This window comes from Marmota marmota, unplaced genomic scaffold, assembly GCF_001458135.2.
Source record: "Marmota marmota marmota unplaced genomic scaffold, marMar, whole genome shotgun sequence".
NCBI lineage: Eukaryota > Metazoa > Chordata > Mammalia > Rodentia > Sciuridae > Marmota > Marmota marmota.
In genome coordinates, this window is record NW_026000242.1 from 5,219,683 (window position 1) to 5,247,374 (window position 27,692).

Genomic DNA, 27,692 nt, shown 5'->3' on the forward strand with positions numbered 1-27,692 from the left:
AAAATTTGGTACTAGAAATTGAACTAAGGGGTGCTTTACCACTGAGCTACATCCCCAGACCTTTCTAGTTTTTATTTTGAGAAAAGGTCTTGCTAAATTGCCAAGGCTAACCTCAAATTTGAGATTCTCCTGCCTCAGCCTCCTAAGACACTGGGATTACACATGTGTGCCACTGTGCCTGGCTAGATTCTGGACTTAATTTTATTTATCTATTTATTTATTGCCATTTGAAACCAAATATTTATTTTTTTCATTAAAGGGTTTCAATAAAATTTCAAGCAAATGCAAACTAGAAGACAAGCCCAGGAATTCAAAGAGGAACAATCTTCCAGACAACAAGGAACACCAAGACCATCTTCTTCCACTCTAGCCAAAGTACTGGTGGCCAAAATGGTGTTAATCAGTCAATGTTATACAGATAATCAAGTGTTTACCACATTATCAAAAAAATATGAAATGCTTCAAAATTTGCGTGTCATCCTTGAGCAGGGGCAATGCTCTCTTTATAGTCCCAATTTCAGTATATGTGCTGCCAAAGCAAGCACAGATTCTGGATTTTAAAAGAGCTCTAAAAGGGAACTAGATATGGTGGTGCATACCTGTGATCCCAGCGATTCGGGAGGCTGAATTGGAAGATCACAAGTTTGAGGCCAGCCTCAGCAATTTAGAGGCCCTAAGCAACTTAGTGAGACTCTCTCAAAATGAAAAAGAAAAAGGGCTGGGAATGTGGCTCAGTGGATAAGTGCCCCTGGGTTCAATTCCTGGTGCCAAAAAAAAAAAAAAAAAAAGGCATCTTTGGAAAAACTGGAAACATTTAAACATGAACCACATGTTAATGAATATATTTTCTTGGGATGATATGGTTCAACAACAAATACACACACACATACATACATATAGAGGGATTCAGTAAACTTGACAAAACATTAAATATGTTGAAATGTGAAGACTACTTAGAGTATTTTTGCAACTTTTCTGTAGGTTTAAAAATTTCCAAAATAAAATGTCAGGACTGTTAACTTGATCTGGGTAGTAGTTACAGGGGTATTAACCTATGTTAAAAAAACAAAACTGAAGCTGGAAGTATAGCTCAGTGGAAGAAGATGTGTGTTTGCCTAGCATGCCCAAGGCCATGGGCTCCATGCCCAGCACCAGAGAAAAACAACAAAAAACTCATTGAGCTGTTACACTTAAGAGTCATACACTTTAAATAGATATATATTTATTTATATATATAGTTATATATATATAATTATATAGTTATAGGTGGACACAATGTCTTTATTTTTCTTTATATGGTGCTGAGGATGGAACCAGTACCTCAAACATGTTACCTGAGCGCTCTACCTCTGAGCCACAACCCCAGCCCAGTCATACACTTTTTATACTTTATTGTGTGTATGTTAAACCTTAAAAGGTAGAAAGGAGGAAAAGCTCAAGGGCTCCCATATTTGTTAGATAAAGCAGAGATTATTTATACCACATTGCTTTTCTGATTTTTCTTTTTTTTTTTTAAAGAGAGAGTGAGAGAATTTTTAATATTTATTTTTTAGTTTTTGGCGGACACAACATCTTTGTTTGTATGTGGTGCTGAGGATCGAACCCGGGCCGCATGCATGCCAGGCGAGCGCGCTACCGCTTGAGCCACATCCCCAGCCCCATCTTTTTCTTTTCTTTTGTGTGTTGGGGATCAGACTCAGGCCTTGGCATATTAAGCATATGCTCTACCATTGAGCTAGCTCCCTAACCCTCTTGTTTGCTAAGAAGAAACTCAGTTCCTGTTCCTTTTGTGAATTTCACTGACAACACACTGCCTAGAATATGCTAGGCTCCCTAGCAATATGTGTGATACATATTGAATTAATGAAATTCAGCAACACTCTTTCCCATTCCATCTCATCTCCCCCTCCTGCCATCCCTGACCACCTGTCTTAGTCTAAAAGATCTTTGCTCTCAATTTTGAAACACAATTCCTTCATCCATTCTTCTGTGGGATTGGTGAGATGTCCTAAATTTCACTACAAAGGTAGGAAGAGGGAGGAGGAGAGATAAGAGAAGTTAATCAGTCAACAGTTGGACAGTTTCAGGCCAAAACAAAACAAAACAAAACATAACCTTCCTGAATAAGTGTTGAAACTTTGACTCAAAACTCCCAGAAGGTGGGGCACAGTGTCCCACACTTGTAATCCCAGCAGGCCAGGAGGCAGAGGCAGGAGGATCGCCAGTTCAGCAACTGTTCAGCAACAGTGAGGACTAAGCAACTCAGTGAGACCCATCTCTAAATAAAATGCAAAATAGGCCTGGGGATGTGGCTCAGTGGTTGAGTGCCTCTGAGTTCCATCTCCAGTATCCCCCAAAAAGAAAAACTTCCAGAGTGCAATAGTGAACGCCTATAATCCCAGTGGTTTGGGAGACTAAGGCAGGATAACAAGTTTGAGTTCAACCTGAGCAATTTAGCAAAACCTTGTCTATTTAAAAAAAAAAAAAAAAGCAGCCTCCTAGCCCCTGGTTTCGAGAGAGGATTTTTTTTTAATATTTATTTTTTAGTTTTCGGGGGACATAACATCTTTGTTTGTATGTGGTGCTGAGGATGGAACCCGGGCCGCATGCCTGCCAGGCGAGCGCGCTACCGCTTGAGCCACATCCCCAGCCCGTAGCCCCTGGTTTCAATCCGCACTACCTTAAGCAAACAAAATTCCCAGAGATCCACCATCAAGCTGGCACATTTTGTTGACTGTACACACTATCCTAAAACATTGACTACTTTGTTTATAGCCAATAAACCAATATATCTATAGCCAATGTAAATTCAATGCAAACAATTTAAGCTTTCTTTCCCACAAATTTTCATTATAAAACACTCTGACTTTTTAGATCCAGGAGACATATTTCCAGGTGCTACCTAGTCTTGCTGCTGGTGACTGTCCCAGGATGGAAGTTTTCTTCTGGCTACCATAAACCTTTTATTTCAGGAATCTCTTGGTCTTGAACTTGGTTTAACAGGTGGAAGCCACTGCTGTGAAGAACCCTTACCTAAATTTTCTGAGCTCTCATCTATATCATCTGTTAAGTCCTCACAACGAACTATGAGGTTGGTTAAGAAACAGGATCACAATCATGGCGTGTGGGCCACACCTGTAATCCCACAGATTTAGGAGGTTGAGGCAGGAGGATTGCAGGTCCGAGACCAGGCTTGTCTCAAAATTTAAAAAGCTAGTGATGTAGCTCAGTGATAAAGCTCCCGTCCCTGGGTTTACTCTACAATACCAACAACAACAACAACAAAAACCCACCAAAAATGGGAATCACAGATAGTGCCTTTGGTCACTGTTATTATATAGAGGACCCAAGATTAGAATTTATGGTTTACTCAGGGTCTGTTCCTTTGAAAACTATGGCCATGTTGTTCTCTCTCTTGTCTGACCACAAGATAAAATTTCAAATTGTGCTGAGGTCGCATTAACTTCTTACCGAATGCTCCTACAAGACTTTGTAATACATACTGTAAGCAACTAGGAAACAATAATTATTACATTAGTATTTCCGTGTGTTGGTAGTGGAAGGCACTCACTAGAAACTGGTTTACTGAATGTAACCAATTTAGAATTGGACATACGATGCCCAGATCTTAAGAGGCGCTGTCCCCGTACAAGGAGCAGATTAATCCGTGTGACTAACACTACACTCTAGAGACCAACAGGCTCCTTCGCACCCGAAGGTGGACCAGCTCCACCCTCGGCGCATGCGCAGTGCTCTCTGGCCTGGCCCCGCCCCGTCTTAGCCGGACTCCCGCCTCTGTCCAGGTAGGAGGCGGTATGCTGGGGAAGAGCGTCACCTGAGGGCAGGGCGGGAGGGAGAATCTTCGTTCTTGGGTCCCCATTGTTGGCGAATCCTAACTTTTGATAGAACCCGGGGTTGCTCCTGCGGCTGCCCCTTCCGGGGTGGGGAAAAGTTCCAGGGTCTAGGGGCTGCCGAGACGCTAGCGCGCCCTCTTTATACTGTCAGTCTCTCCTGCTGCTGCACCCGGCCCGGTGGTTCCCAGCCCCGGAGTCGGGTGTCCTAGGTAGCTTGAGGACACTGGAGCTGGGCAGTTGCCGACAGCCCGCCGCTTCTGCCCTCCCCGTCCTCGCCGCTTGGCGCCCCTGCCAGGCCGATCTTCTGACTGCCAGAGCTAGGGGCCTCCGGAGACTACGTGCGGCCGCCGGCTCAGCTCGCGCCCACGCCTTCTGCTCCACTAGCCGCCTTAGCCGAGCGGAAAAGCCGGGACACATTGCCTGCCCGGGAGGCAGGGCGCTCCAGTACCCCACCCCGGAGCTTGGCGGTGCATCTTTCCGCCCACAGACCGCTAAGATCCCCTGCAAATCCCAGCCAGACGGAAGCCCGAACTGACGTTGCAGGGTAATGGGGACCCATCAAGACCTCAGTCCTCCGTGGGGTTTTCTGCGTGACACTGTGGGGCGAACTAGAGGGATTCTTCTGCTTGAAATTCTGCAACTACAGGAGTCCCCTATTATCCATGCTTTTGCTTTTCATTTTGCAGTTAACTGAAGTCAGCCGCAGTGGGAAAATATTAAATGGAAAATTCAGAAAACGATTCATAAGTTTTAAGTTTTTATTCTAGTATATTGTTAGAATTGTTTTATTTTTGTTAATATCTTACTGCATCTAACAAATTAAACTTTATCATAGATATGTCTAAGAAAGAGGGGAGGGGAGTGTCTAGGAATGTATCTCCTGAGGATAAGGGGGGGACTATTGTGTTAGGACACAGTTGGGCTCCATTGTGTGCTAAGCATTGGGTGAGGTCTGCTCTAGAAGGCTTGAAAGTGGGGTTCTTGGGGGTATGTCTGATTGGAGGAGAAGAGAGAGAAAGCAGAAACTAATCTAGCACCTATTGCAGTGCTTGGCAACCAGTAAGCCCTCACTGAACCATTCTGACTGAGGGAGCAGGGGTAGAGAGGGCTGCTCAGTTCATCCTGCCCTTGACTCCCTTGGGTTCCTGCAGACAAAAGTAATTAGGTTGAGCCTTTAATCACAGCTGGTTGCACAGGCAAGCTGACAAGGAAAAGGAGGGAAAGACAGAAATTCTGAGGACACAGGGTGCTGGCTTGGTTCACAGGCATGCCTCCCTCTGGGACCCTCCCACTCCGGCAGTTTGGGACTCAGTAATCTGTTTTCTTGTCTCCCTCAGGACACTGGGTTCCCTAGGAGCCGCCTCAGGCTTAATGATTGTCCAGAAGGCAGCTATAAAGGGAGCCTAGCAGGCTGGGTGGAGGAGGGAACAGAAAAAAACCAACTCAGCAAATCTGAGCACTGAGAGCTACAAGTAGGAGCTGTGATAAGAGGCTGCGTCCTGGCCTGCAGGGACTGCTCTTTTCTACCATGGCACCCCAAAGCTATGGCTATTACCGCACTGTGATCTTCTCAGCCATGTTTGGGGGCTACAGCCTATACTACTTCAACCGCAAGACCTTCTCCTTTGTCATGCCATCATTGGTGGAAGAGATCCCTCTGGACAAGGATGATTTGGGTGAGCCCTGGAAGGACAGGGTGGTGGGCTGGGGACACAAAACCAACAGGGCACATAATTAGTGACAGTGCAACATGTACAGGCTTGTATGGAGTGTGTGTGTGTGGGTGTTCTGCACAGCAGGGCTGGGGGCAGTGGGCATGTGCCAGATGAAAGGACTCTGAGGTCTGTGTACATAGTGTGGGTAAAGGTATATGAATGCCTGTAACCCAAATGTGCCTTCAGAGGTACTGTTTGAGTGTTTGGGGGTTCTAAGCAAGGTTTCCACACCTGTGTGGATGCAGAGGCTGCAGCTTGAGTTCTGGCTACTGATACTGAGCACTGGGAAGCTGGCTCAGTGATTTCCTGTGGCCTGGCATGTGGCAAGGTTCCTGACTCTAATCCTGAACCCATCACCCAGTGTTCAGAGGTGGGGCAACACTGCTAGAGGACTTAGGTTAGCATTTGGGTCAGGAGGGAAATCAGGCATATGCAGACCCCTGGGAGGGGAGATGCTTCCTTCTTGTTCCCTGACAGCTGCACCTAGAACTAACTCTACAAGAGGCTGAGAAGTCATGGGTCAGCCTGGGGCTAGTGATATTGGTTGGGCAGGCAGAAGAGGTAGCAGACACAGCTGTCTCCTTGAGTGTCAAGATCACAGCGCAGTTCCTCCTGTTCCTCTGGGAAAGAACCTGTCTCACCCTGCTGGGCACCTCTATACACCTGACCCCATGCCTTCCTCCATCCCTCCTGTGCCTCTGCTCTGCCCTAACCCCCCAGGTGTCCTGCTCCCTGCTCCCCTCCGCTGCAGGGCTCATCACCAGCAGCCAGTCAGCAGCCTATGCCATCAGCAAGTTTGTGAGTGGGGTGCTGTCCGACCAGATGAGTGCTCGCTGGCTCTTCTCCTCTGGGCTGCTCCTGGTTGGCCTGGTCAACGTAGTCTTTTCCTGGAGCTCCACAGTACCTGTCTTTGCTGCACTCTGGTTCCTTAATGGCCTGGCACAGGGGCTGGGTTGGCCCCCTTGTGGGAAGATCCTACGGAAGGTGAGTGCTTCCACTGAGCCTGTGTGGACTGGCATACAGGATCCTAAAGGGCATATGGGAACACCCCTTCGCCCCTAACCCATGGCAGATTCCTTAGGAGTTCCCAGCCAGCTCCTCTTACTGTCAAGATATTTTAGGAGATTGGTGGGATCAGGTGGCAGATGAAGGAATTGGCCCTGCCAAGCAGAAGCACCCTCTCCCTCATCCCTGTAATATGAGCTTCTGGGCCTGCCCCACCTGAGTCCCACCATCAACATGAGCTATAGGTCAGGCACCTATTCTGCCCTCCTCTGCCTCACAGTGGTTTGAGCCATCTCAGTTTGGCACTTGGTGGGCCATCCTGTCAACCAGCATGAACCTGGCTGGAGGGCTGGGCCCTATCCTGGCAACCATCCTCGCCCAGAGCTACAGCTGGCGCAGCACACTGGCCCTGTCTGGGGTACTGTGTGTGGTTGTCTCCTTCCTCTGTCTCCTGCTCATCCACAATGAACCTGCTGATGTTGGCCTCCGTAACCTGGACCCTACCCCCTCCAAGGGCAAGAAGGGTGAGCCTGCACCCACCCAAGCCAACCACTGGGCACCTTTATTCACCATTCACTTGGCAGAACTTTGTGAGGACTAGTCTTAGGCCTCATCCTGTGCTAGCCAATGGAGTAGGGAATGGGTGGCAATGGAGGTTTGGTGGGGAATAACTAAAACTCTGTCCGGAGAGGCAGAGTCAACAGATACGGTAACTCATATTAATTCTGGTACTTCTGCACAACACCACAGCTTTCCCTATCATGGTTAGTATCCTCAGTTTAAGTGGTTTGGGTGCCTTCCTCCATCTGCCACAATCCTCAGTTTCTCTTTCATTTGTTGAGACTTGCAGCGGAGTCAGGGACAGAACAGCAGGGGCTTAAAGGGAATACCATTCACTGATTCTGTGGTGCCCATGGACTCTGCTCCTGTGGCTGGTTAATGAGTGGTGGTGGTGCAGTGGGGGCAAGACAGCAGGAGCAGAGCCTGAGGCCTGGCTTCTTCCCATCTTTAGGCTCCTCGAAGGAGGAGAGTACCCTACAGGAGCTGCTGCTGTCCCCCTATCTGTGGGTGCTCTCCGCTGGCTACCTTGTGGTGTTTGGAGTAAAGACCTGCTGTACAGACTGGGGCCAGTTCTTCCTTATTCAGGAGAAAGGACAGTCCGCCCTTGTGGGTAAGATGAGCGTTGGGATGGGGATGGGCATTCAGGAGCAGGAACCAATGCAGAAGACGGGAAATCTAGGCTCTACTTGCCTTTACCCTCTTTATTCTTTCCCTGAGGCTGGGCACCACTCTGGCAGCTATGGTTGATAACTCCTCAGGGGCTCTTTATGTACCCTCTGGGTTAAGCCATTATAGTATAAATGTGTAACTCCTTTCCACCCCTCTTTTTCCACAACTCTCCCTATAGGTAGCTCCTATGTGAGTGCCCTGGAGGTTGGGGGCCTTATAGGCAGCATTGCAGCTGGCTACCTGTCAGACAGGGCAATGGCAAAGGTGAGTGGGCAGAAGGGACAGGAAGAAGGGTCCTTTTGAGTCTTCCCTGTGTGGCCGGGATAGGATGCCCTGGGATACAGGCTGGCTGGCATATGCTGGTTTGGGTTGGGTAAAAATGATTCCAGGTTATCCTTCTCTAGGGATGTGGAGATAAGGCTGAAGGGAAAAGGGTTTTAATTGATGCCAGAGAACTGGAATCTCTTTCAGTCTAGCTATAGGCTTCTCCACTGCTACAGGAAAACTGGGGGCAGGGGTGGACTGGGTGCAGCTTCCCAGCACGTGTCCTGTGCCTGCCCAACGGTGGAGGAAGGGATGGAATTTGGCCTCAGAACATAAATGAGCAAGTCCTAGGGCCTCTCAGAGCTGCCTGAGGCCAAGAACTGTGATGGTATTGCCAAAGAGCTGCCAGCAGAGGCCCTGTTGTGTCAGAGTCCAGGATGGGGGTGCTCTGCCCTGCTTTGAGGGCCTGACATCACTGTGACTGTATCCACAGGCGGGGCTGTCTGTCTACGGGAACCCTCGCCACAGCCTGTTGCTGTTCATGATGGCTGGCATGACAGTGTCAATGTACCTCCTCCGGGTTACAGTGACCAGTGACTCCCCCAAGGTAAATGGGGGGAGAGATGGGTGGAGCCAGGGTACAAGGAGAGAAAGCTCTCTCCCTCTCTCTGGCTCCAGCAGGGGCCAACCCATTCTCTGCTTCTGATTTTCATTTTCAGTTCTGTTTATACCTCAGTTCTCCTCTGTACTTTGGGTCCCCTCCTCCACTCTGGGCCTGGTTTTCTTCTGCTTCTAGGATGTTGCTTTCTGGACTCCGGCTCTCCACCCTCTTGCTGAGCTCACAGGCTTTACAGAGCAGGAGGTGCCTTAAGATATCTGTTTTTTTTTTCTCCTGGTCTGTCTCACCTTTGTCCTGTCCCTCTGCCTTGCCCCTTACCAATCCAGCTTGCATAAATTCTGAAAAAGTCAGCGTTCCAACTTGGAGGGATGACTTCTGTTCCACTTTCCTTTACCCACCTAAGCTCTTAGGTTTGCTTAGTATGGCATCTGTCACTCTGGCTCTGTATTGTCAGTTGTACTGGAGAGTGTGTGAGGAGGGTCACTTACTGACCCTTCATACTGCTTGTTCCTGAGAGTCAAGCATTTTGTCTGTCTTCTGGCAGGGGTGGGCAGGTAGTTAGGCAGCTTTCTGACTCATGCACTCCACTCTACCCTTGCAGATCTGGATCCTGGTGTTGGGAGCTGTTTTTGGTTTCTCCTCTTATGGTCCTATTGCTTTGTTTGGAGTCATAGCCAATGAGAGTGCCCCTCCCAATTTGTGTGGCACCTCTCATGCTATTGTGGGACTCATGGCCAATGGTAAGTGATACCTTCTAGAATATATCTGCCTTGCCCCTGTTGTGCCTTGCACACAGGCCTGCTAGAGACAGGAGGCAGCCCATAGGCTTTTCCCTCCTCTCTGACAGTGGGCGGCTTTCTGGCTGGGCTACCATTCAGCACCATTGCCAAGCACTACAGTTGGAGCACAGCCTTCTGGGTAGCTGAAATGATTTGTACAGCCAGCACAGCTGTGTTCTTCCTGCTCCGAAACATCCGCACCAAGATGGGCCGAGTGCCCAAGAAAGCTGAGTGAAGACTGCAGGCTCTGGAGTACCCTCTCACCTACCGTCTCCCTTTGCACACAGTGGGGTGCAGAAAGGGAGTGTTCCCTCTGGCTAGCACTCAAGCTTTGATGTTCTGTTTCGGCGCCTTCTCTCACTCAGGTGGCACTGGAAGTTATCAGTAGCTAATGAGGTCCCTGTTCCTCATCCTATGCTCTATTTAAAAGATAACCTTTGTTCTTGGACTCCTTAGCTCCTATTTCCTGCTTTCAGAGGAATAGGTAACTCCTGCAGTCAGGGTATGTACTGTACCCTTCTTCTTCTCCTGGGCCCTACCCTACCTATTCCCACCTACCTATTCCCTGCAGCTGCAAGGCACCAATAACCTGTGACTTCTCTGCCCTAAGGCCTCTCAGCAGTGGGCAGTAGCTATTACCAATACCTCAAGTCCCCAGTGGAAGAGAGAAGGCCACCATTCTCATCAACAGCTTGAGTACAGTACAGGGTATGGATGGAAGGAGAAGGTGACTTGTAGATTAAAACTAGATTTGATACTAAAGAGTTAACTCATTCTTTCAAAAGGGCTAATAATAGAAGCTAGAGGTGGTTTTCCTTGGAAAATTACTCATCAGTATGTGCTCTTTCCATCCCAAAGGGAAAGATGTTCATTTCCTTGGAGTGGGAATGCTGAAGCACAGATAGATACCATTAAGCTGATGTGTCTGATGCCTTCAGTTGGAACACTGTGTAATTTAATAATCATTTTAGAGATGAAGCTGGTGGTTCAGGCAGGCTATATACCTTGATGGAGGGGTCAGTATGACAGTGTTTCACTGATAGTTCTGGGACTAGAATTAGGGCTCATGATTCAAGGTGTTGTATTCAACATGTTTTAATTTCTGCCGAAATATAGTATTTCAACTTCCCAGAATTCCTTTACCATTTCTGTCTCCTTTCGCCCTTCCCACAAGACCAAGGACAGCAAACACTGGATCAAAGGAATGTTTTATTATAGCATTCATGGGCCTACCTCCTCCATAAATAAATCTGTACAGAGTTGGGAAGTAGGACCATGACATCTACAGAAAGGAAGAAAGCATACTATTAAAGCTCAGGGATCAGGACAAGATATCAGTATCCTTCCATTTTCAAGTACACGAACAAGGCTGCTGGGATCTCCAATGGAGTGGAAACAATAGAACCCATGCTGCACGATCTCTCAGAATTTGGGAGTCCACTGTAGATTTAATTTATGACCCAGGTCCAAAAGTCCCAGCTTTCTCTGCCACTTCCAAAGCTAGCTTCAGGTTCTGGTCAAACAGCTCACACCTAGGTCAGACCCAGGAAACGCAAATAAGAAAACACTGTGAAGCTCTTTCCCCACTTCAAATATAGAAGCAGAATCAGTGAAAACTCCACCTGCAGGACATGAACCCAAGGAAAACTTGGATTTTCAAAAGGCTAGTTACTGTTGTCTTATTTAAAAGTAATATTCTGCTATACTTCAAAAGACTTTGGGTAGAGCACAAGGCTTTGACCAGTATCTGGCGAGTGAGGCCACTTACCTGATGGGCATTTCCAGGGAGTAGAATGGATTCTTGAGTGCAAAATCTGAGTAAATTTCATAAATTTTTCGAAGAAGAGTATCTATTCCAGCTTGCCTAGGATCTGCCAGCACCACAAACTTGATCCCTGGAGAGAAACCAGGAATGGTTACCCAAGGGTAGAGAACATAGCAATCATCATTCTGTATTTTTACAGCACTTTCAATTTTATAAACTACTGTCACAAGCCCATTTTATGGTTGTTGCCACAAAAAGCAGAAAAGGCAAAATTGTGCATCTATAGAAGGGACCAGAGAATGTGACTTTATTATGTCACCAGGTAAATGAGAGACCAAGATTTGAGGTCAAGTTCTGCCACTTCCTTCCAGTCTTGGAATCCTTCTAGAGAAACAGTGTCATGCGGAGGACAAACTGTATTAAGTAAGTGAAGGAAAGGCATGATCCAAAGACCATTTTCATTTGATTTTTATATTTCATTTTGGAACAATACACCTTCCAAAATGGGTGTAACATGACATTCAGGTGATTTATCTGAACCAGAGCTGAGCATGCCAGATGATGTAAACAAAATAAGCCTCAGATTACATATTGGCTTTGGATTCTCAAAACTAATACATAGATGTATGTGTACCACTGTCCCCAGAAAACTGAACACCACCCTTATCCTTGCTTACCAAAGCTGTCTTTGATCAATCCCTTGGCCCTGCCTGTCCCATCTATCCGACTGGACTATCTGGAGACACATACCTGTTAGTGTCTGGAAGCAGTGCAGTTTGAAAGTGTCTGTCTCCAGCATCTCAATGCCTGAGCTTCCCTGTTCGGGAGACAGCTGGGAGCCAATGGCAAAAAGCCTATATGCAAAGGAGGCAAAGTTGGGAATCCCCCCAAGGCTGTGAGGGAGGCGTGCTTCTCAAACTTTATCTGCTGAGGAGTTCACTTTACAGCTCAGGAGAAGTGCCTGGCAGCAGTGTCAAAATTTCTTTTAAGTTAATTTGTCTTCTGCGAATATTTTATTGTTTCCTTGCTCACACTGGGGACTTAACCCAGGGGTGCTCTCCACTGAACAACACTCCCAGTCCTTTTTTATTTTTGAGACAGGATATCACCAAGTTGCTGAGGCTGGTCTGGAACCTGCAATCTTCTTGCCTCAGCCTCCCTAGCAGCATGGTGCACACAAGCATGTGCATTCATGCCCAACTTACATTACATATTGTACTATAAACACTTACATTGAAAACTGTGGGTAAAAGAAACACTGGGGAATATGTACATACTTGCTTAGCTGGTGGGTAGGCCCAAGTCAGCTCATTTCATACAGCTGAGAGCAAGATTTTTAAAGGTAATTTAATTCAATTGCCTTACAGATGAGGAAACAAGGCTTACAAAAGAGAAACTGACTTAGGCAAGGTCACATCACTATATTACTAAAACCTAGACATACTGATCAGTTTCCTTTCCATAACACAAGAACCTGTGACTTATGAGGAGGAGGTATAGAAAGATTATCACTGCTGCCCAGAAGTGCCCACAGAACCACACACCAGCCAGTGTACAGCTAGATGCAGGCCAACCCACTAGGAAGGGTTGAGGTAACTTACGAGTGGAACATGGAGGCCAGCATAAGCTTCTCATTGGAGGTGAGGCGGGGCCGACCGAACCGAATGGACACCGGGTAATTAGCAGGGTTACCCAGATACTCCAGCACCTCTTTCCCGTCGCCCATGAACTTGCCGTTCACGTCTATGCCATTGATGGCCAGCACTGCGTGGCCCACTGCAGAGTTGAGGCTAAACGTCAGCGAAGCTCCAAGCCAGGGATCCCACCAGGGCCCAGGGGCCCAGGCGCACCCCAAACCCCATCCCGTATCTCCACACCTGCCCATTTCCGGAGAACCGGGCCCCGCCCCCCCAGCCCGCGACTAGCCCACCCCGGATGCCATCGCGCTGTCCGAAGGCAACCAGCACACGTTCGTCATGTAGCTTGAGCAGCAGATCCAGCGGGTAACTGAACGTTTTCTCAGCCTCAGCCCGTGGCGCGTAGCTATCCAACTGGTAAATGAGGCCACCAGCTTTATTCACCACATACACGCTAAAAATCGCCATTGCAGCCTCTGCCTCTTAAAAATTGGGTCCGGTTACGAAGTCCCGCCCCGGAACTGCCGTCACAGCACCTGCCCCGGCCAGCACCAGCTTTCTCCTCCTAACCCCCCAGCTTGCTACTTGCGGCGCTTGCGCACACGGGGCTACACGCCTGGGCCTAGCAGTACTGCTGTGCTTCTCGGTGTCTGGACAGCACTTTGCTTCATAATTAGTGGCAGTCCAACAAGCAAGGGGCAGTATCTAGACTGCGCGGCTCAGGCACTGGCGTTCATTTCCCTCATCCCGCCTTTGGCGAGAGGGCAAGAGCGCCGCCACAGGATTTCTTCGCCGTGGCCCCGCCCCTCGCCCCGGAAGTAGTCGCGACGGGCGGAGGTTTCTGGGCCTGTTGGTGAGCAGAGCTTCCTTTTTGTCCGACATCTTGACGAGGCTCCAGTGGCTGTTGCTGCTCTCCAAGCTTAGCGATGGTGAGCTTCGCGGGTGTGAGGGCGGCGAGGTTCTGTGAGGCGGGCGGTGCTGGGACGAAGTGAAGGTGACACTGGGCGGTAGGACTTCTTGCATTACGGGGCTGGGCTTCAGTGCGGGCGCAGGGATTGCTTGCCCCATGTGCTCTGGTTGGAGCAGCGCTGCGAGGTGGGGTGCATTTAGTCGGAGAGCATGGGACTGCCTTAAACCTGCTTGCTTTTCCCCTGCAGCCGCCCAAGGATGACAAGAAGAAGAAAGACGCCGGAAAGTCGGCTAAGAAAGACAAGGACCCAGTGAACAAATCTGGGGGCAAAGCCAAAAAGAAGGTAGGAGTGAACCCTTATTGGGGGCGCCCTCCGTGGCATGCTAGTGGTAAACATAACCTATACTTTCTTTTGTTCATGGTACTGGAGATTGAACCCAGGGCTTACTGCAAGCTGGAGAACCCCTCTTCCACTGAGTCACATCCCCAGTCCTAATAAATGACTAGTGTACCAAGTGGTTTTCTCGGGTTGTGGGTTTTAGAGCCACGTTAATTATGTTTCCATCGTCATTTTTTAAAATTTATTTTTTAGCTGTAGATGGACAAAATTTCTTTATTTTTATGTGGTGCTGAGGATTGAACCCAGTGCCTCGCATGTGTGAGGCAAGCACTCTACCGCTGAGCTATAGCTCCAGCCTCCCCATCGCCATTTTAAAAAGTTTTTAGACTAGTAAACGTGTATAAAGGGTTTACTCTATTGACTAGTACACGTTGCTTTTTAACATCCTCTGCCCATATTCCACCACCCCCCCATATGTGTCTTATTTTTTGCAATCTGCACCTTCATGATGTTAACCGTGGAAGAGATTTCTCTGATCTCTGACGCATGTTGCTGCAAAGGGATAGGTGCTTCTGCCAGAATTTAACTAGTTTTTCTATTTGTCTTTGTGAGCAGAAGTGGTCCAAAGGCAAAGTTCGGGACAAGCTCAACAATCTAGTCTTGTTTGACAAAGCTACTTATGACAAACTCTGTAAGGAAGTTCCCAACTATAAGCTTATTACCCCAGCTGTGGTCTCTGAGAGACTGAAGATTCGAGGTTCCCTGGCCAGGGCAGCCCTTCAGGAGCTCCTCAGTAAAGGTGAGGGATGTGTTTGTAATGGTATGCTTTTAATGGTTGAGTTGTCTTCATGTTAGCCATCTTAAATGCTTTTACTGGAAAAGCAGTTGGAATTAAGGGCAGGAGGAGGCATTAAAATAATAATAATAATTATAATCAAAGCCATAAGCATTGGCTTTTATTATTAATTTTTTTAATGCTGTGGATCCTATTAATATTATTACTGCTTTGGTACTGGGGATTGAACACAGTAGCACTGAATTACATCCCTGGCCCTTTTTATTTTTTTGAGACAGAGTCTCACTAGATTGGTGAGGCTGCCTTTGAACTTGTGGTTCTCTTGCCTCAGCCTCCCATGTAGCTGGAATTAAATGCATGTGTCCCTGTGGCCTGATTCACAATTAAAAAAAAAAGATTCTTGTTAAGAAGACTTTAGAGTAAAGTCATTTTTATCGATGCATTAAGTTGAATGGTGGATTTGAGTGTCGTAATTTTACTTATGGTATGGTATGGTAACAAATTAATTATATAGTACATATGGAAGGGGGTGGGGGTATCAGGGATTGAACCCAGGGGCACTTAACCACTGAGCCACATACCCAGCCCTCATTTATTTTAATTCTTGCTCAGTTGCTGAGGCTGGCTTCAAATCATCTTGCCTCAGCCTCCTAACTAGCTGGGGTTATAGGCATGCGCCACTGGGTTCACCACCTTCTCCCTTTTCATGGTGCTAGAGATTGAATCAGTCTATTGCCTTGCTACCCCACCTCCTCAGAAACAATGGTAAAATTAAGCTATCTTTCCTTCCTAGGACTTATCAAACTGGTTTCAAAGCATAGAGCTCAAGTAATTTATACCAGAAATACCAAGGGTGGAGATGCCCCAGCTGCTGGTGAAGATGCATGAACAGGTAAGCAGGAACACAGGGTTTTGTGGCAAAGGAAGTATACATTCCGTTTCCTTTACAAGGCTCTGATTCTGATTTCTCTTAACTTTTTTCTTTTTACAGGTCCAATCAACTGTACATTTGAAAAAATAAAACTTTATTAAAACAAATGAATGGGTATGTCTGTTTTCTAGGAAAGGATTTGGTGGAGGGAATGAAATACTGTGATGAACCTTATGGTGATTGAAGAGTATCGTGAAATTAGCTTTTTTCCTTTTGTTTGTTCCTTACTGCAGCTTCAGTTTTGAATTGATGCCTGAAGGAAGTGAAGGGATACCAGTATGAAGGGTGATAATCTCCAAAGGGGTGGTTAGAGTCATAAGCACTGGATCCATACCTAGACTGCCAGCGGCGTCCATTGTTCCAGACTCTGCCAAAAGAGGGCAGCCATCCAGCACTGGTGCTAGAGCTATGATCAAAATTGGCCCCAACTCTATCTGGGGGCAGTTTCTTCAGTTTCTGTTTTTCCTCTACAATGATAGGAAATAATTTTGAGTGTGAAGATTTATCAAGAATCTTATGCACTCCTTGAATTAGTTTACTCACTTTCTTTAAGAAATTCTTCATAGGAAGGTCCTATTTGTTGGTTCCCAGGGCTGTGTTCCTCATCTGGGATCATCCAGGGAGGTGTGGCACCTGAAAAAAGAAAACTCAGAAATTTTTGACAGAAACTGAAGTACCTTTTTTAAAAAATCTTCATGCTTTTAGGGAACATGCCCTAACTGTTAGCTCACATAATTAACAACTAGAAATGTTCAAAAATCAGAATTCTGGAGTCCTAAAGGTCCTAGGCTGATTTAAAGTGACATGCCTTACGTGGAATACACTTAAATAGCTCCACCCTCTCATTGCCAGAGCAGAGGATTGAGTCAAGGCCTAGAGCAGGTTACACAAGAGCTCTACACTAAGTTATACCCCCAGTTCCCCACTCCTGCTTTTGCTACACTTGAGACAGGGTTCTCCCCAAGTTGCCCATTCTAGCCTTCAAACTTGTGAATCTCCGGAGTACCTAGGATTACTGGTAGACACCATCATGGCCAGCTTTTCATATGCCTCTGTTGGGTCTTTTTCTCCTTTTTTTTTTTTTTTTGGTGCAATTAGAAATTGCTTTACAAACATTGAGCTATGCCCCCCCAGCCCTTATTTTTATGTAGACACTCATGCTTTATCTTAATAAATTCTTCAAAAAGGATGTGGGAGGCTATGGCTCAGTGGTAGAGTGCTTGCCTGGCATATGTGAGGCACTGGGTTCAATCCTCAGCACTACATAAAAATAAAGGTTCAACTCCCAGTACCAAAAATTAAATAACTGCCTCGTTTTAGAAAAACTTCCCAGGACCTTACCTGAGTGAATGTTACCAACTCCAGGTGTATCCTGTAGTGGAAATGGAAAAAAGAAAATCCTAGATAAGAAAGCAAAGAGATAGATAATAGGATACTCCTAGCTAGAGACAAAGGAGGTAGATACAACCCCCGCTAAATTGTGCACTCCGGTGATGTTAAACCTGAAAAGTGAGAAGTCACTGGAGTAGTCCTGGCTTGAAGAGGCTTAGGGTTGTGTGTGTGTTGTGCATGAGTTTTTTTTTTTGGGGGGGGGGGTGGTTGGGGATTTAACCTAGGGGTATTCTGCTACTGAGCTACATTCCTAGCCCCCCCACTACTACTTTTTCTTTTTTTCTTTTTTTTTTTTTTTGGTACCNAATTATAATCAAAGCCATAAGCATTGGCTTTTATTATTAATTTTTTTAATGCTGTGGATCCTATTAATATTATTACTGCTTTGGTACCAGGGATTGAACTAGGGCACTTGGCCACTGAGCCATATCCCCAGCCCTATTTTTTTGTATTTTATTTAGAGACAGGGTCTCACTACATTGCTTAGTGCCTTGCCATTGCTGAAGCTGGCTTTGAACTCACTACCCTCCTGTCTCAGCCTCCCTAGTCACTGGGATTTCAGGAATGTGCCACCGCACCTGGAACCGACCCCCTCACCCCTGCTTTTTTTCTAAATATTTTTTTAGTTGTAGATAGACATAATACATTTTTTTTTCTTTTTTTAATGTGATGCTGAGGATTGAACCCAGTACCTCCCAGTACCTTGTTGAACACAGTACCTTTTTCAGTTGCTGGGATTATAGGCACAGCAAGGTTAATGGTCCTAATGGTAGATGAGTCCAAAAGTGGCATACCTACCACATGCAAAAACCCTGGGCCTCACAGCACACATGTATTACAGATTACATTTGAGGGTCTGTGTGGTACTACATCCATTAATAGAAGAGGCTGGTTCAAATATGCTTGTGAAAAAGTGATGTGAACTAAGGGGTAGAGGAGGGGAAGTCTTAACTAGGTGAGTAGGGGAGGAAAAACAATGGCAGGTGTGGAAGCAGCTCCAGCACAGTTGGGATGCAGGTGATGCAGTGGTTTGGGGGAGGGGAGTACTGCAAAGGGAGTAGAAATTATCCCAAGGGTGAACTGAGGCAGATGTAAAATTGATGGACTAAGGGACAAATTGGAGATGAAAAGAGGGCAAGGATCTGTGTTTACTTGAGTGAAAATACAGTAGAGCAGTAGGGGTTACCTTCAGATGCTTGTGGGATACTGATGTATGAATGGCCTGTACTGAGATGAAACACTAGGGGTTAGCATTTCTTTGGCAATGATGGCAACAGGTGTGGATAAGATCATTCTGAAAGCTGAGAAAAGAGATCTAAGGACACAGAACTAAGTGTAATAAAAGGGAAAAGCCTACAAAACAGATGGAAATGGGCCCAGGAGAATAGGCAGAAAAGAAGGCTGTCCTGGGATCTGAGTGCGCATTGGCAGGCTTGTTCGTTGTACCTGATGGCCAATGAATGTCAGAGGCTGTCCTGCTTCCATCCAGTCAAGGTCTGGAACTGGTGGCTGGTCCAAGTATGAGGGTTGCTGTGAGTTGGAAGCTACTTGGCTGAAAGACAAACAGGCTCAGGCTGGCAGATGAGGTCCTTGAGCCACAAGGATGGCAAAGATTAGATCTGTTCCCATTTCCCAGCCAAAAGATTATGGATTGCTCTAAGACGTCTAATACTCAAAAGAGATTCCCAATAATCTTACCTGTTTCTCCCTTTCCAGCTTCCAAGTGCTGAGGAGCTCTCTTCTGGGTCTGGCTCTGCCTGAGGCTGAGTTTGATTCAGGAAAAATAAATGTGTCTAAGGTGCTTAAGAGCCTGCCTAGGCCATGCCCCCATGCGCTAATCCCCAGTATCATGAAGGGTACTGCCCAAATTGCAAACTCCCTCCCAGCCCTGCCCACATCTTCTCCGACTAGACCTGCCCCCTGGTGGACAGGTAAGGAATTCAAGCCAAGCAGATGTGGAATGAAGTCCTTGAGTTGTCTTAGAAGATCTGATTGTTGAAATGCTGGACCTGGGAAAGTGAGGGATCAGTGGATTTGGATTGGATACTGCTCTGGATCCTCCGAGGGAAACCAACCTCTAAGACAGATCTGACCACCTCCTGCCGGCTCTGCTCCACCTCACGAATTTTAGCTGCCATCTGTGGGAGACAGGCTGCTTAGACAGGTTTAGGATCATGGGGGAATCCTTCAGAGGTCCTTTAACTTACCTCTTTGATCACTTCATCCTCTTTTTCCTCATAGGAATCCAAACTTTTCACCATGGATTTCTTGAATCTAAAAATAAGGGGAACAACATACACAAAAGGACATATCAGCCCAGAACTCCAGCCCCTACCAGTTGTGGGGAGATATATATATATAATTTATTTTTTAAAATATTTTTTTAGTTGTAGATGTACATAGTATCTTTACTTACTATGTGGTGCTGAGGATGGAACCCAGGGCCTCACACAAGAGGCAGGCGCTCTACCACTGAGCTACAGCCCCAGCCCCATATTTATATATTTTTTTAAACTTTTATTTGTTTATTGATTGATGGTACTGGGCATTGAACCCAAGGTATTGTGCATAATAGGAAAGTGTTCTACTACTGGGCCACATCCCTATCCCTTTTTATTTTTATTTATTTATTGTACTGGAGATTGAATGCAGGGGTCCTCTACCACTGAGCTACACCCAGCCCTTTTTATTTTTTGAGATGGAGGGAGGTCTCAGTAGGTTGCTGAGACTGGCCTCCAACTTGCTATCTTGCAATGGTCTCCAGAGTTGCTTGGAATAACAGGCAACCACACCATTTTTTCCCCCACTTTTGGTACTGGGTATTGAACCAGGGGCACTTAACCACTGAGCCACAACTCCACCCATTTTTTGTATTTTATTTAGAGACAGTTTAGAGAGTTGCTTAGGGCCTCACTAACTTGCTGACGCTGGCTCTGAACTCACAATCCTCCTGCCTCAGCCTCCTGAGCCACTGGGATTATAGGCATGTGCCATCACACCCAGCTTATTTAAAAATTTTGAGACAGTATCTTGCTAAGTAGCATGAGGCCTTGCCAAATTGCTGGGGCTGGCTTTGAACTCCCAATCCTGCTGCCTTGGGCTCCTGGGTTGCTAGTATTACAGACATGCACCACCATATCTAATAACACCTGGCTATTTTTGAGACAGGTTTCACTAAGTTGCCTAGGCTGACCTTCAACTTGCCATCTTCCTACTACAGTCTCCCAAGTAGGATTAAAAAAAAAATTTTTTTTTTTTAGTTGTGTTGTTTTGTTTTCAGTACTGGGAGACCTAGGGGTATTCTAGCACTGAGCTACACCCCCAGCCCCCTTTATTTTGAGATGATCTCACTAAGTTGCTGAAGCTGGTCCCAATCTGTGATCCTCCTGCCTTAGCTACCTGTATCATTAGGATTATAGGCATGTGCCACCACACCTCACAATTTTTGAGAATTTTCAAATTCAAAAACAAAAGAAAGTACAATAAACACCCCTACATCTCTCACCCAGATTCACTGTTAACATTTTGCCATACAGTTCTGCCGTTTTTTTGTTTTTTTTTTTCCTTGATACCAGGGATTGAACCCAGGGATGTTTAACCTGGGTTTAACCTCTTATCCACATTGTGAGACTGGGTCTCACTAAATTGCTTAGGGCCTCCCTAAATTGAGGCTGGCTTTGAACTTGTAACTCTCCTGCCTCAGCCTCCCCAGCCACTGAGATTACAGGTCTGTGCCATCATGCCTGGCTTTGGCTCCACTTCTTTTACACACACCCAAATACCCTTCTTTTCTTTTTTAAAAAAATTTTTTCATTTATTCTTTTTGGTTATACATGACAGTAGAATGTATTTTGACATATTATACATACATGGAACATAACTTCCCATTCTTGTGGTTGTACATGATGTGTAGTTACACTGGTCATGTATTCATACATGTATAGCAAAGTTATGTCTGATTCAGTCTACTGACTTTCCTATTTCCATCCCTCTCCATTCTCTTCATTTCCCTTTGTCTAATCCAATGAACTTCTATTTTTCCCCACTCCTCCTTAAGCATCTGCCTATCAGAACATTCAGCCTTTGGTTTTTTGATACCCTTCTTTTCTACCAAAACAAAAAATAGGTTTAGATATGACTCTTAACCCTAAATATTTCAGGATGCATCTCTAAGAACAGGAACATTCTTTTGAACCACATACCATCACTCCACTTAAGAAAATCAATTATTCTTTTGGATGTTCAAATTGTCCCATATTTGGCTAGTAAGTATAGAAATATATTCATAGTTCCCCACCATTTCAAAAATATGCTTTATAACTTCTCCTAACTCTAAAACCCCAAGACTGAGTGAAAGGTCAAATATGGAATTTGGCTACCATAAAAACAAGAACAAAAAGCTCTCACTTATCTAGGTCTCTCTAGTCCTCCTGTTTCCCTCTGTGGTTAACTCAGAGGTACTCTACCAAATGAACTACACAACCTACACCACCCCTTTAAAAAACTTTTTAAATTAATTTATTTATTATCAATATATATATTTTTGGTACTGGGGATTGAACTCAAGGGCGCTTTACCACTGATATTCCCAGCCCTTTGTGTCTTTTATTTTGAGACAGGGTCTTGCTAAGTTGCCCAGGCTGTTCTCAAACTTGTGATCCTCCTGCCTCAGCTTCCGAAGTTGCTGGGATTATAGGTATGCAACTATCATACACATCTGCAGTTGTTTTTTCCTATAACACACAAAAAAATTTCACAGTAATATCAAGACCACTATCAACAGTGCCCTGGCATTCTGTCATTTATCCATAAAGGCAATGTGTTTAACCAGTGCTTAGCAGAGTCTTGGCTGAAGGGCTTGTATGACTCTCCTAGTATATGAGAGAATGAGAAGTCTAAGAAACTATAATGAGGCCATCTCCCACTTGCCATCTTATCTTCCCTGAAAGGTTGGATGATGAGACAGTTTTTCATTGAGTTCTAGACTCTAATGAGGCATGGGGCTTTCTGAACCACTCTGAGATTACAGCTGATTATAAAACCACTTAGCTCGGGTGGAATGTGCTTAACATGCACAATGTCCTGGGTTCAATTCCCAGCTCCAAAAAAGTAAATAAACCACTTTTAAAAATTTGTCACTATCAGGTTGTGGTTCAGTGGTAGAGTGCTTGCCTAGTATGTGTAAAGCACTGGGTTTGATTCTCAACACTGCATATAAATAAATAAAATAAAGGTCCATTGACAACTAAAAAAAAAAAAAAAAACTCACTATAAACAAACTTTTAAAATAAAACAAAAAAGTGGGTATAGTGGTGTACCCCTGTAATCCTGGCTACTTGGGAGGCTGACTGCAAGTTCAAGGCCAGTTTGGGTAATTTATTGAGACTGTCTCAAAAAAAGGGCTAGGGATGTAGCTCAGTGGTAGAATGCTTGCCTAGCAGTCACAAGACCCTGGATTCGATTCCCAGTACCACAAAAATAAGAATAAAAAGCTCTCACTTATCTATAGTCTAGACTTGGCAACAGTATGTTCCACAACTCACACTGCAGCTGTCTATCCTTTGTTTCAACGTGGTACTTTTTATTTTATTTTTTATATTTATTTTCAGTTTTCAGTGGACACAACATCTTTATTTATTTTATTTGGTGCTGAGGATCGAACCCAGTGCCCCGCGCATGTCAGGCGAGCCCGTTACCGCTTGAGCCACATCTCCAGCCCAAAACGTGGTACTTTTTAGTGTGTGGGACAAGGACCTAGGAAGCTGACATATGTAAATAATAAATTGCCAAATCTATACATGGCTATTTGTATCTTTATCAATCAAATTAGTTAAGCCTTGGCCTTGCCTTGTGGTGTGTGTGACTCTGAAAATTTATAAGGTTCCAAAATTGAAACTTATTTTAAAAAGTTTATATAGACACTTTGTTTATATTCCTGTTACCTCTACACTGTTCCATGGACCCACTAGAGGTAATCAGTTTTGTTGGTTTATTAATTATTCTTTTTGAAAAAATAAGCAAATACTTAATGAGGGGGATATGTTCTGAGAATTGGGCCATTAGGCAATTTTGTTGATGTGCAAATTTCATAGGGTATACTTATACAAACTAAAATAGTAACGAGGCACTAGGCAATATACTCTTATGGGACCATCTTTGTAGATGTGGTCTATTGATGGAAATGTTATATGGTGCATGACAATATGTATTTTTATTTTATTTCTTATATAAAAGAAACATAATATAGGATTTTTAAAATAAAAATTTAAAAAGGACTGGGGATGTAGTTCTGTGTTGCAATGCCCCTGGATTCAATCCCCAGTACCACAAAACAAAACAAAACAGCAAAAAATCTACATAATATATACATTCATTTATATCCTGCTTTATTCACTTAAAATATTCTGGAATTCTGGAAATCATTCCATGTTAGTTCAAAGAGTACATCCAAGTAATTCTCAATTTCAACTTTCTACCCAACTACCTTTTATTTACTTATCAAAAATCACATAAATTCAGGTCAGGGTGTGAGAAGTAAGTGCTTTTTCTCTGCAGTTTCCTACCTCCTCCCAATTTGAACCACAGATCTGAGGATAAGGTAGTAGGATCCAGGCATTTCTTATGGTCCCCTTATTATTCTCCATAGTGTCAACATAAGAATAAGGAGGTTTTTCTATAAACTCTTAACTCTGACATCCCCTTAGGTCCCACACCTCATAATCTTGGCATGGTCCCAATTAAAAGTTTACTTTCCCAAAGCAGTTCAGGGCTCCCTCCCTCTGAACTGACCATCTTCCTGCATACCAGTTTCTCAGGGCACTCCATAATATAGAAAATAGAGTCTAAAATTATTCAAAGTAGGCACTGGGTGGGCCCTAGTTATTGCACACAATGAATAGCCTCTTCCATTCCTAAAGAATTTTAGTATTCTCTGTGCCCCACATTTATGGAGTTGATTATAGTCAATTTTTATTTTATACTCTCTATTTGCTAACTCCCATCCTCCAACTAGATTTTTTTTTTTTTTTGGTACTGGGGATTGAACTCAGGGGATTGAACTTGGCACTCAACCACTGAGCGACATCCTCAGCCCCAATTTCGTATTTTATTTAAAGACAGGTTCTCACTGAGATGCTTAGTGCCTTGACCTTGCTAAGGCTGGCTTTGAACCCCCGATCCTCCTGTCTCAGCCTCCCAAGCCACTGGGATCACACCCATGCACTACCATATTGGCTTTTTTTTCTTCCTTCAAGAGATGGGGTCTATCTATATTACCCAGCCTGGTCTCAAACTTCTGGGCCCAAGTGATCCTCTGGCCTCAGGCTCTTGAGTAGCTGAGACCACAGGTGTTCACTACTGTGGCCATCACATTTTTTTGTATTCAATATATTGCTTACAGTAATAAAGTGCTATGAAGACAGCACATGCTTTGCTTGTGCAATCCTTGCTGAACTTTCCAATATAAAATGCTCAAATCCAGATCCAGAACACAGATTCAGAGATCTTAACTCTGTTATTTCATCTCATAACCAGTGACTTATGTGCAAGTGACTTACCGTGCATAATCCTGTGGGGAGATCAGAAACTTCTCTTTCATCTGGACTTCAGCCTTGTTCTCCCACCAGAATTTGTTAGTTGCTTTCTTGTGCTCTGGGCTGAGAATGGATAGGATGGTTAATCTCAAGTATAGATTATAAAATAGTATTATGGTATCTAAGCATTAGGTAAGGACTCAAATTGCATCTGGTTTCTGCCTTGGGCAAGGCGGAGAGAGGAATATTATTACCACTCTTCAAGACCTTCAGTCTCCTTTCCCCCCAGTAAAGTTGTGAAGTGATGGGCGGTGAGCACGCTGGATTTCCCAGCTAGACCACCCACATTATTGGCATCATGACAGCCATTAGAACCCTCTCTATTCCCAAGGTTGGTTATACCTGTGACTCAATCTACCTACCCCGATCAAATCACAAAGTGTCCTTCCTCTTCCCGACCTACACACGTATACATATATGCCAGAAAAGGCGCCCAGCCTGGCTCTCACCTGGCCAGATGCTCCAGCAGACCCCCATGCAGCACTGTCAGGTTTCCGTGGCTCAGGTGTTTCTGCACCTCACAGCTGCAACACAGGCACCAGCAACAGCGGTCGTGCTCGGGCACGTAACGCTCCACCTGAGCCGCGCGGACGGCCTTGCGGGCGGCCTCCACCTAAGGAGAACAGGCCAGGTAGGACCCCGAGGAAGACGCCCAAATCGCAGCCCCTCGGCCCTCGCGGCACTGGCCCTCATCCCTCCAGCTCCACATCCGCACCTGGGGCAGGAGACGCTCCAAAGCTGCCTTCAGCTGTCGCTGGTGCTTGCGGCTGTAGACGTGTCCGCGACCACAGAAGAAGGTTTGGCGGCACAGAGGGCAGCGCTGCGGTGGCGCCATGGGCCCAGGCCTGGGAACTCCTAGGATCTCGAAGGATCTTGAAGCAGATCCTTCGCCATTCGCTGACCTCCGACCCTTGACCTCTCGGGGCGGGACGAACCCAGAGGCTCCTGAGACCTCTAGCGGCCGGCAAGCGCCACTGCAAATCGTGCTGCGGTTGCGCAGACTGTTCTTCCCGCAGTGCAACCTAGCGGAGTCAACACAACATCCCCAGATGCGGTGCCGCCAATGAAAGAGCCCCCACTACTGTGCGGCCAATGAAAGAGCCTAGCACCACCGTGCAGGTGCGCGGGAAAGAATGCACGCCAGTTAGGACCACAGACCACATTCATTTCGAACCAAATCCTAATTGATATTTACAGGTTGCACAGAGTGTATCCTAGGCTTTGCATTAGTTATTTCACTGAATCCTTCCACTAACGCTGTGTGGTGTGTCATTACTGGCATTTTACCAGTGGGAAAGCTGAGGCACGTAGAAGGTAAGGAACTCTGTGAATGGATTCAGAGAAAATGAGATTAGGGAGGAGAGATCTGGAAGGAGAAGATCAGAGAGGAGAAATTTGGGGAAAAGAATATCAGGGAGGAGAAGCTTAGGAAAAGATGATTTGGAAAAAGAAAAAAACACGTTAAGTTTCAAAGCCACAAGGGATGTAGTCAAAGCATCAAGCGAACCCCTGTTGCACTGCTTCCCTAAAACTTAGAGCATAAGGTGAATTGTCCTTCCACAATCCTGAAATCTCCATTCTAGAGCTCCCTGACAAAGCCTGGGAAATTAGCCCAGACCTTACTTATAGGATAAAGAGCCAGAGCTGGCCCAGTGTCCCAGATTTCTCTTAGATTTTGTTATTGGTACTGGTGCACTAACCTGGATGGACAGCCATGCCTGTGGGGCTGCACACGGTCAATTCTACAGAAGTCAGGCCCAGAAAATAGCCAGGGTCCCCTGTGGATCTTGCCTCCTTGTTGGAGCTGCCCTCTAAACTGCAGTTTCTGCCAGATGTGATTCTTTTTTGTTTGTTTTGTTTTGTTTTCCTTTTGGTGCTGGGGATTGAAACCAGGCCTTGAACCTGGAAAGCATGAGTCCTTCTGCTGATTCGTTTTGGTGACCTCTGTAACAAGATTTTTGAGCTCCCATCATTCCTTTGGCAGGTTCAATCCTGAATCTTATCCACCAAAATTGCTCCTTCTCTGAATCCAAACTCTGAAGTTCTATTCCGATTACACCTTCTATCCTCTCATGTGGACTTATCTTCATCCTGGACTTTAACTATAGGGAGATCTCCATTCCTGAAGAAGACTCCTCATCCTTTCATTCAGAAAATTATTTAACATCTACCTGCTGCCAGGTGCTTTATTCTAGGTGGTGATTTTCAAAGTGTGTCCCCTCAGGCCCACAGCTTTTTAGCAATGCAGGTTCTTCCCCCCACACACAGTACTTACAGAATCAGAATCTGGGGGGTGTAAGCCCAGCCCTTCAGGGGATTCTGATGTCTGCTCAAGTTTGAGAAGCACTGGACTAGCTCTTAGGTCCTCTTGTCTTTACTTTATCCACTGTATCCCAAGGATTTGTTTTTGCTTTTAGTACCAGGGATTGAACCCAGGGCTCTTAACCACTAAGTCACATCCCCAGCCCTTTTATTTTTATTTTTTAAATTTTTTAAAATTTTGGGATAGTGTCTTGCTAAGTTGCTTAGAGCCTTGCTAAGTTTCTGAGGCTGGCTCTGAACGTGTGATCCTCCTGTATCAGCCTCCCAAGCCACCAGGATTACAGGTGTACACCACTGCCCCAGGCCCCAGGGACACTTTAATGCCACTTTCAAGACAATTTTTTTGTGTTTTCTTTTTTGGGAGGCAGGTAATGGGGATTGAACTCAGGGGCACTCTAACACTGCTACATCTACCACTGCTACATCTCCAGTCCTTTTTATTTTTTATTTTGAGACAGAGTTCTCACTAAAATGCTGTGGGCTTCCCTAAGTTGCAGTACCTGGCCTCAAAGTTATGATCCTCCTGAGTCACTGGGATTAT

General features: G+C 45.5%; 4 protein-coding genes and 1 pseudogene across 12 annotated transcripts; 2 read left to right on the forward strand and 3 right to left on the reverse strand.

The window, feature by feature from the left end:
* Positions 1 to 445: 445 nt before the first annotated feature.
* LOC125613988 lies at positions 446 to 545 on the reverse strand (annotated as a pseudogene).
* Positions 546 to 3,747: 3,202 nt separating this feature from the next.
* On the forward strand, positions 3,748 to 10,228 carry Slc37a4 (solute carrier family 37 member 4). Of its 6 annotated transcripts, none has more exons than XM_048795928.1 (10): positions 3,748 to 3,803; positions 5,192 to 5,530; positions 6,321 to 6,553; positions 6,855 to 7,098; positions 7,587 to 7,745; positions 7,983 to 8,068; positions 8,562 to 8,675; positions 8,865 to 8,930; positions 9,289 to 9,427; positions 9,535 to 10,228. In XM_048795928.1, exons 2-10 carry the CDS (start codon positions 5,383 to 5,385, stop codon positions 9,699 to 9,701), a joined length of 1,356 nt encoding a protein of 451 aa, XP_048651885.1. In that variant the 5' UTR covers positions 3,748 to 3,803; positions 5,192 to 5,382; the 3' UTR covers positions 9,702 to 10,228. The 6 variants fall into 6 exon arrangements, with proteins under 6 accessions (XP_048651885.1, XP_015345246.1, XP_048651886.1 ...); XM_048795929.1 differs by lacking the exon at positions 3,748 to 3,803 and adding an exon at positions 3,868 to 4,398 and having other exon boundaries at positions 6,290 to 6,553; XM_048795927.1 differs by lacking the exon at positions 3,748 to 3,803 and adding an exon at positions 3,869 to 4,398.
* A 429-nt stretch (positions 10,229 to 10,657) lies between these two features.
* On the reverse strand, positions 10,658 to 13,357 carry Trappc4 (trafficking protein particle complex subunit 4). The gene is made up of 5 exons (XM_015489764.2): positions 13,162 to 13,357; positions 12,833 to 13,007; positions 11,982 to 12,085; positions 11,235 to 11,361; positions 10,658 to 10,998 (listed from the first exon to the last, which is right to left on the reverse strand). The coding sequence occupies exons 1-5, from the start codon at positions 13,334 to 13,336 to the stop codon at positions 10,920 to 10,922; spliced, it is 660 nt and encodes a 219-aa protein (XP_015345250.1). The 5' UTR covers positions 13,337 to 13,357; the 3' UTR covers positions 10,658 to 10,919.
* Positions 13,358 to 13,443: 86 nt separating this feature from the next.
* Positions 13,444 to 15,948, forward strand: Rps25 (ribosomal protein S25). Its single transcript, XM_015489765.2, has 5 exons — positions 13,444 to 13,797; positions 14,026 to 14,121; positions 14,734 to 14,917; positions 15,708 to 15,806; positions 15,906 to 15,948. Exons 1-4 carry the CDS (start codon positions 13,795 to 13,797, stop codon positions 15,800 to 15,802), a joined length of 378 nt encoding a protein of 125 aa, XP_015345251.1. The 5' UTR covers positions 13,444 to 13,794; the 3' UTR covers positions 15,803 to 15,806; positions 15,906 to 15,948.
* On the reverse strand, positions 15,919 to 26,710 carry Cenatac (centrosomal AT-AC splicing factor). Of its 4 annotated transcripts, none has more exons than XM_048795931.1 (12): positions 26,530 to 26,710; positions 25,545 to 25,851; positions 25,279 to 25,442; positions 24,794 to 24,892; positions 19,445 to 19,511; positions 19,247 to 19,375; positions 18,936 to 19,000; positions 18,684 to 18,789; positions 17,187 to 17,217; positions 16,389 to 16,478; positions 16,180 to 16,312; positions 15,919 to 16,098 (listed from the first exon to the last, which is right to left on the reverse strand). In XM_048795931.1, the coding sequence occupies exons 2-12, from the start codon at positions 25,662 to 25,664 to the stop codon at positions 16,044 to 16,046; spliced, it is 1,059 nt and encodes a 352-aa protein (XP_048651888.1). In that variant the 5' UTR covers positions 25,665 to 25,851; positions 26,530 to 26,710; the 3' UTR covers positions 15,919 to 16,043. The 4 variants fall into 4 exon arrangements, with proteins under 4 accessions (XP_048651888.1, XP_015345249.1, XP_048651890.1 ...); XM_015489763.2 differs by having other exon boundaries at positions 19,313 to 19,375; positions 26,530 to 26,702; XM_048795933.1 differs by lacking the exons at positions 15,919 to 16,098; positions 16,180 to 16,312; positions 26,530 to 26,710 and having other exon boundaries at positions 16,393 to 16,478; positions 17,187 to 17,245; positions 25,545 to 25,766.
* Positions 26,711 to 27,692: the final 982 nt, after the last annotated feature.

What these genes read in the sequence shown, in the direction of transcription:
- Slc37a4 (XM_048795928.1), top strand. Translation starts at nt 5,383, where the DNA reads ATGGCACCCCAAAGCTATGGCTATTACCGCACTGTGATCTTCTCAGCC. An exon ending in CCCCTCCAAGGGCAAGAAGG is followed by an intron (nt 7,099 to 7,586) that starts GTGAGCCTGCAC and finishes TCCCATCTTTAG; the next exon opens with GCTCCTCGAAGGAGGAGAGT. An exon ending in CAGACAGGGCAATGGCAAAG is followed by an intron (nt 8,069 to 8,561) that starts GTGAGTGGGCAG and finishes CTGTATCCACAG; the next exon opens with GCGGGGCTGTCTGTCTACGG.
- Trappc4 (XM_015489764.2), bottom strand. Translation starts at nt 13,336, where the DNA reads ATGGCGATTTTTAGCGTGTATGTGGTGAATAAAGCTGGTGGCCTCATT. An exon ending in ACAGCGCGATGGCATCCGGG is followed by an intron (nt 13,008 to 13,161) that starts GTGGGCTAGTCG and finishes TCAACTCTGCAG; the next exon opens with TGGGCCACGCAGTGCTGGCC. An exon ending in CTGGCCTCCATGTTCCACTC is followed by an intron (nt 12,086 to 12,832) that starts GTAAGTTACCTC and finishes CTTTGCATATAG; the next exon opens with GCTTTTTGCCATTGGCTCCC.
- Rps25 (XM_015489765.2), top strand. An exon ending in GGGGCAAAGCCAAAAAGAAG is followed by an intron (nt 14,122 to 14,733) that starts GTAGGAGTGAAC and finishes CTTTGTGAGCAG; the next exon opens with AAGTGGTCCAAAGGCAAAGT. An exon ending in TCAGGAGCTCCTCAGTAAAG is followed by an intron (nt 14,918 to 15,707) that starts GTGAGGGATGTG and finishes TTTCCTTCCTAG; the next exon opens with GACTTATCAAACTGGTTTCA.
- Cenatac (XM_048795931.1), bottom strand. Translation starts at nt 25,664, where the DNA reads ATGGCGCCACCGCAGCGCTGCCCTCTGTGCCGCCAAACCTTCTTCTGT. An exon ending in AGCTGGAAAGGGAGAAACAG is followed by an intron (nt 18,790 to 18,935) that starts GTAAGATTATTG and finishes TTTGTCTTTCAG; the next exon opens with CCAAGTAGCTTCCAACTCAC. An exon ending in TGACATTCATTGGCCATCAG is followed by an intron (nt 17,218 to 18,683) that starts GTACAACGAACA and finishes TTTCCACTACAG; the next exon opens with GATACACCTGGAGTTGGTAA.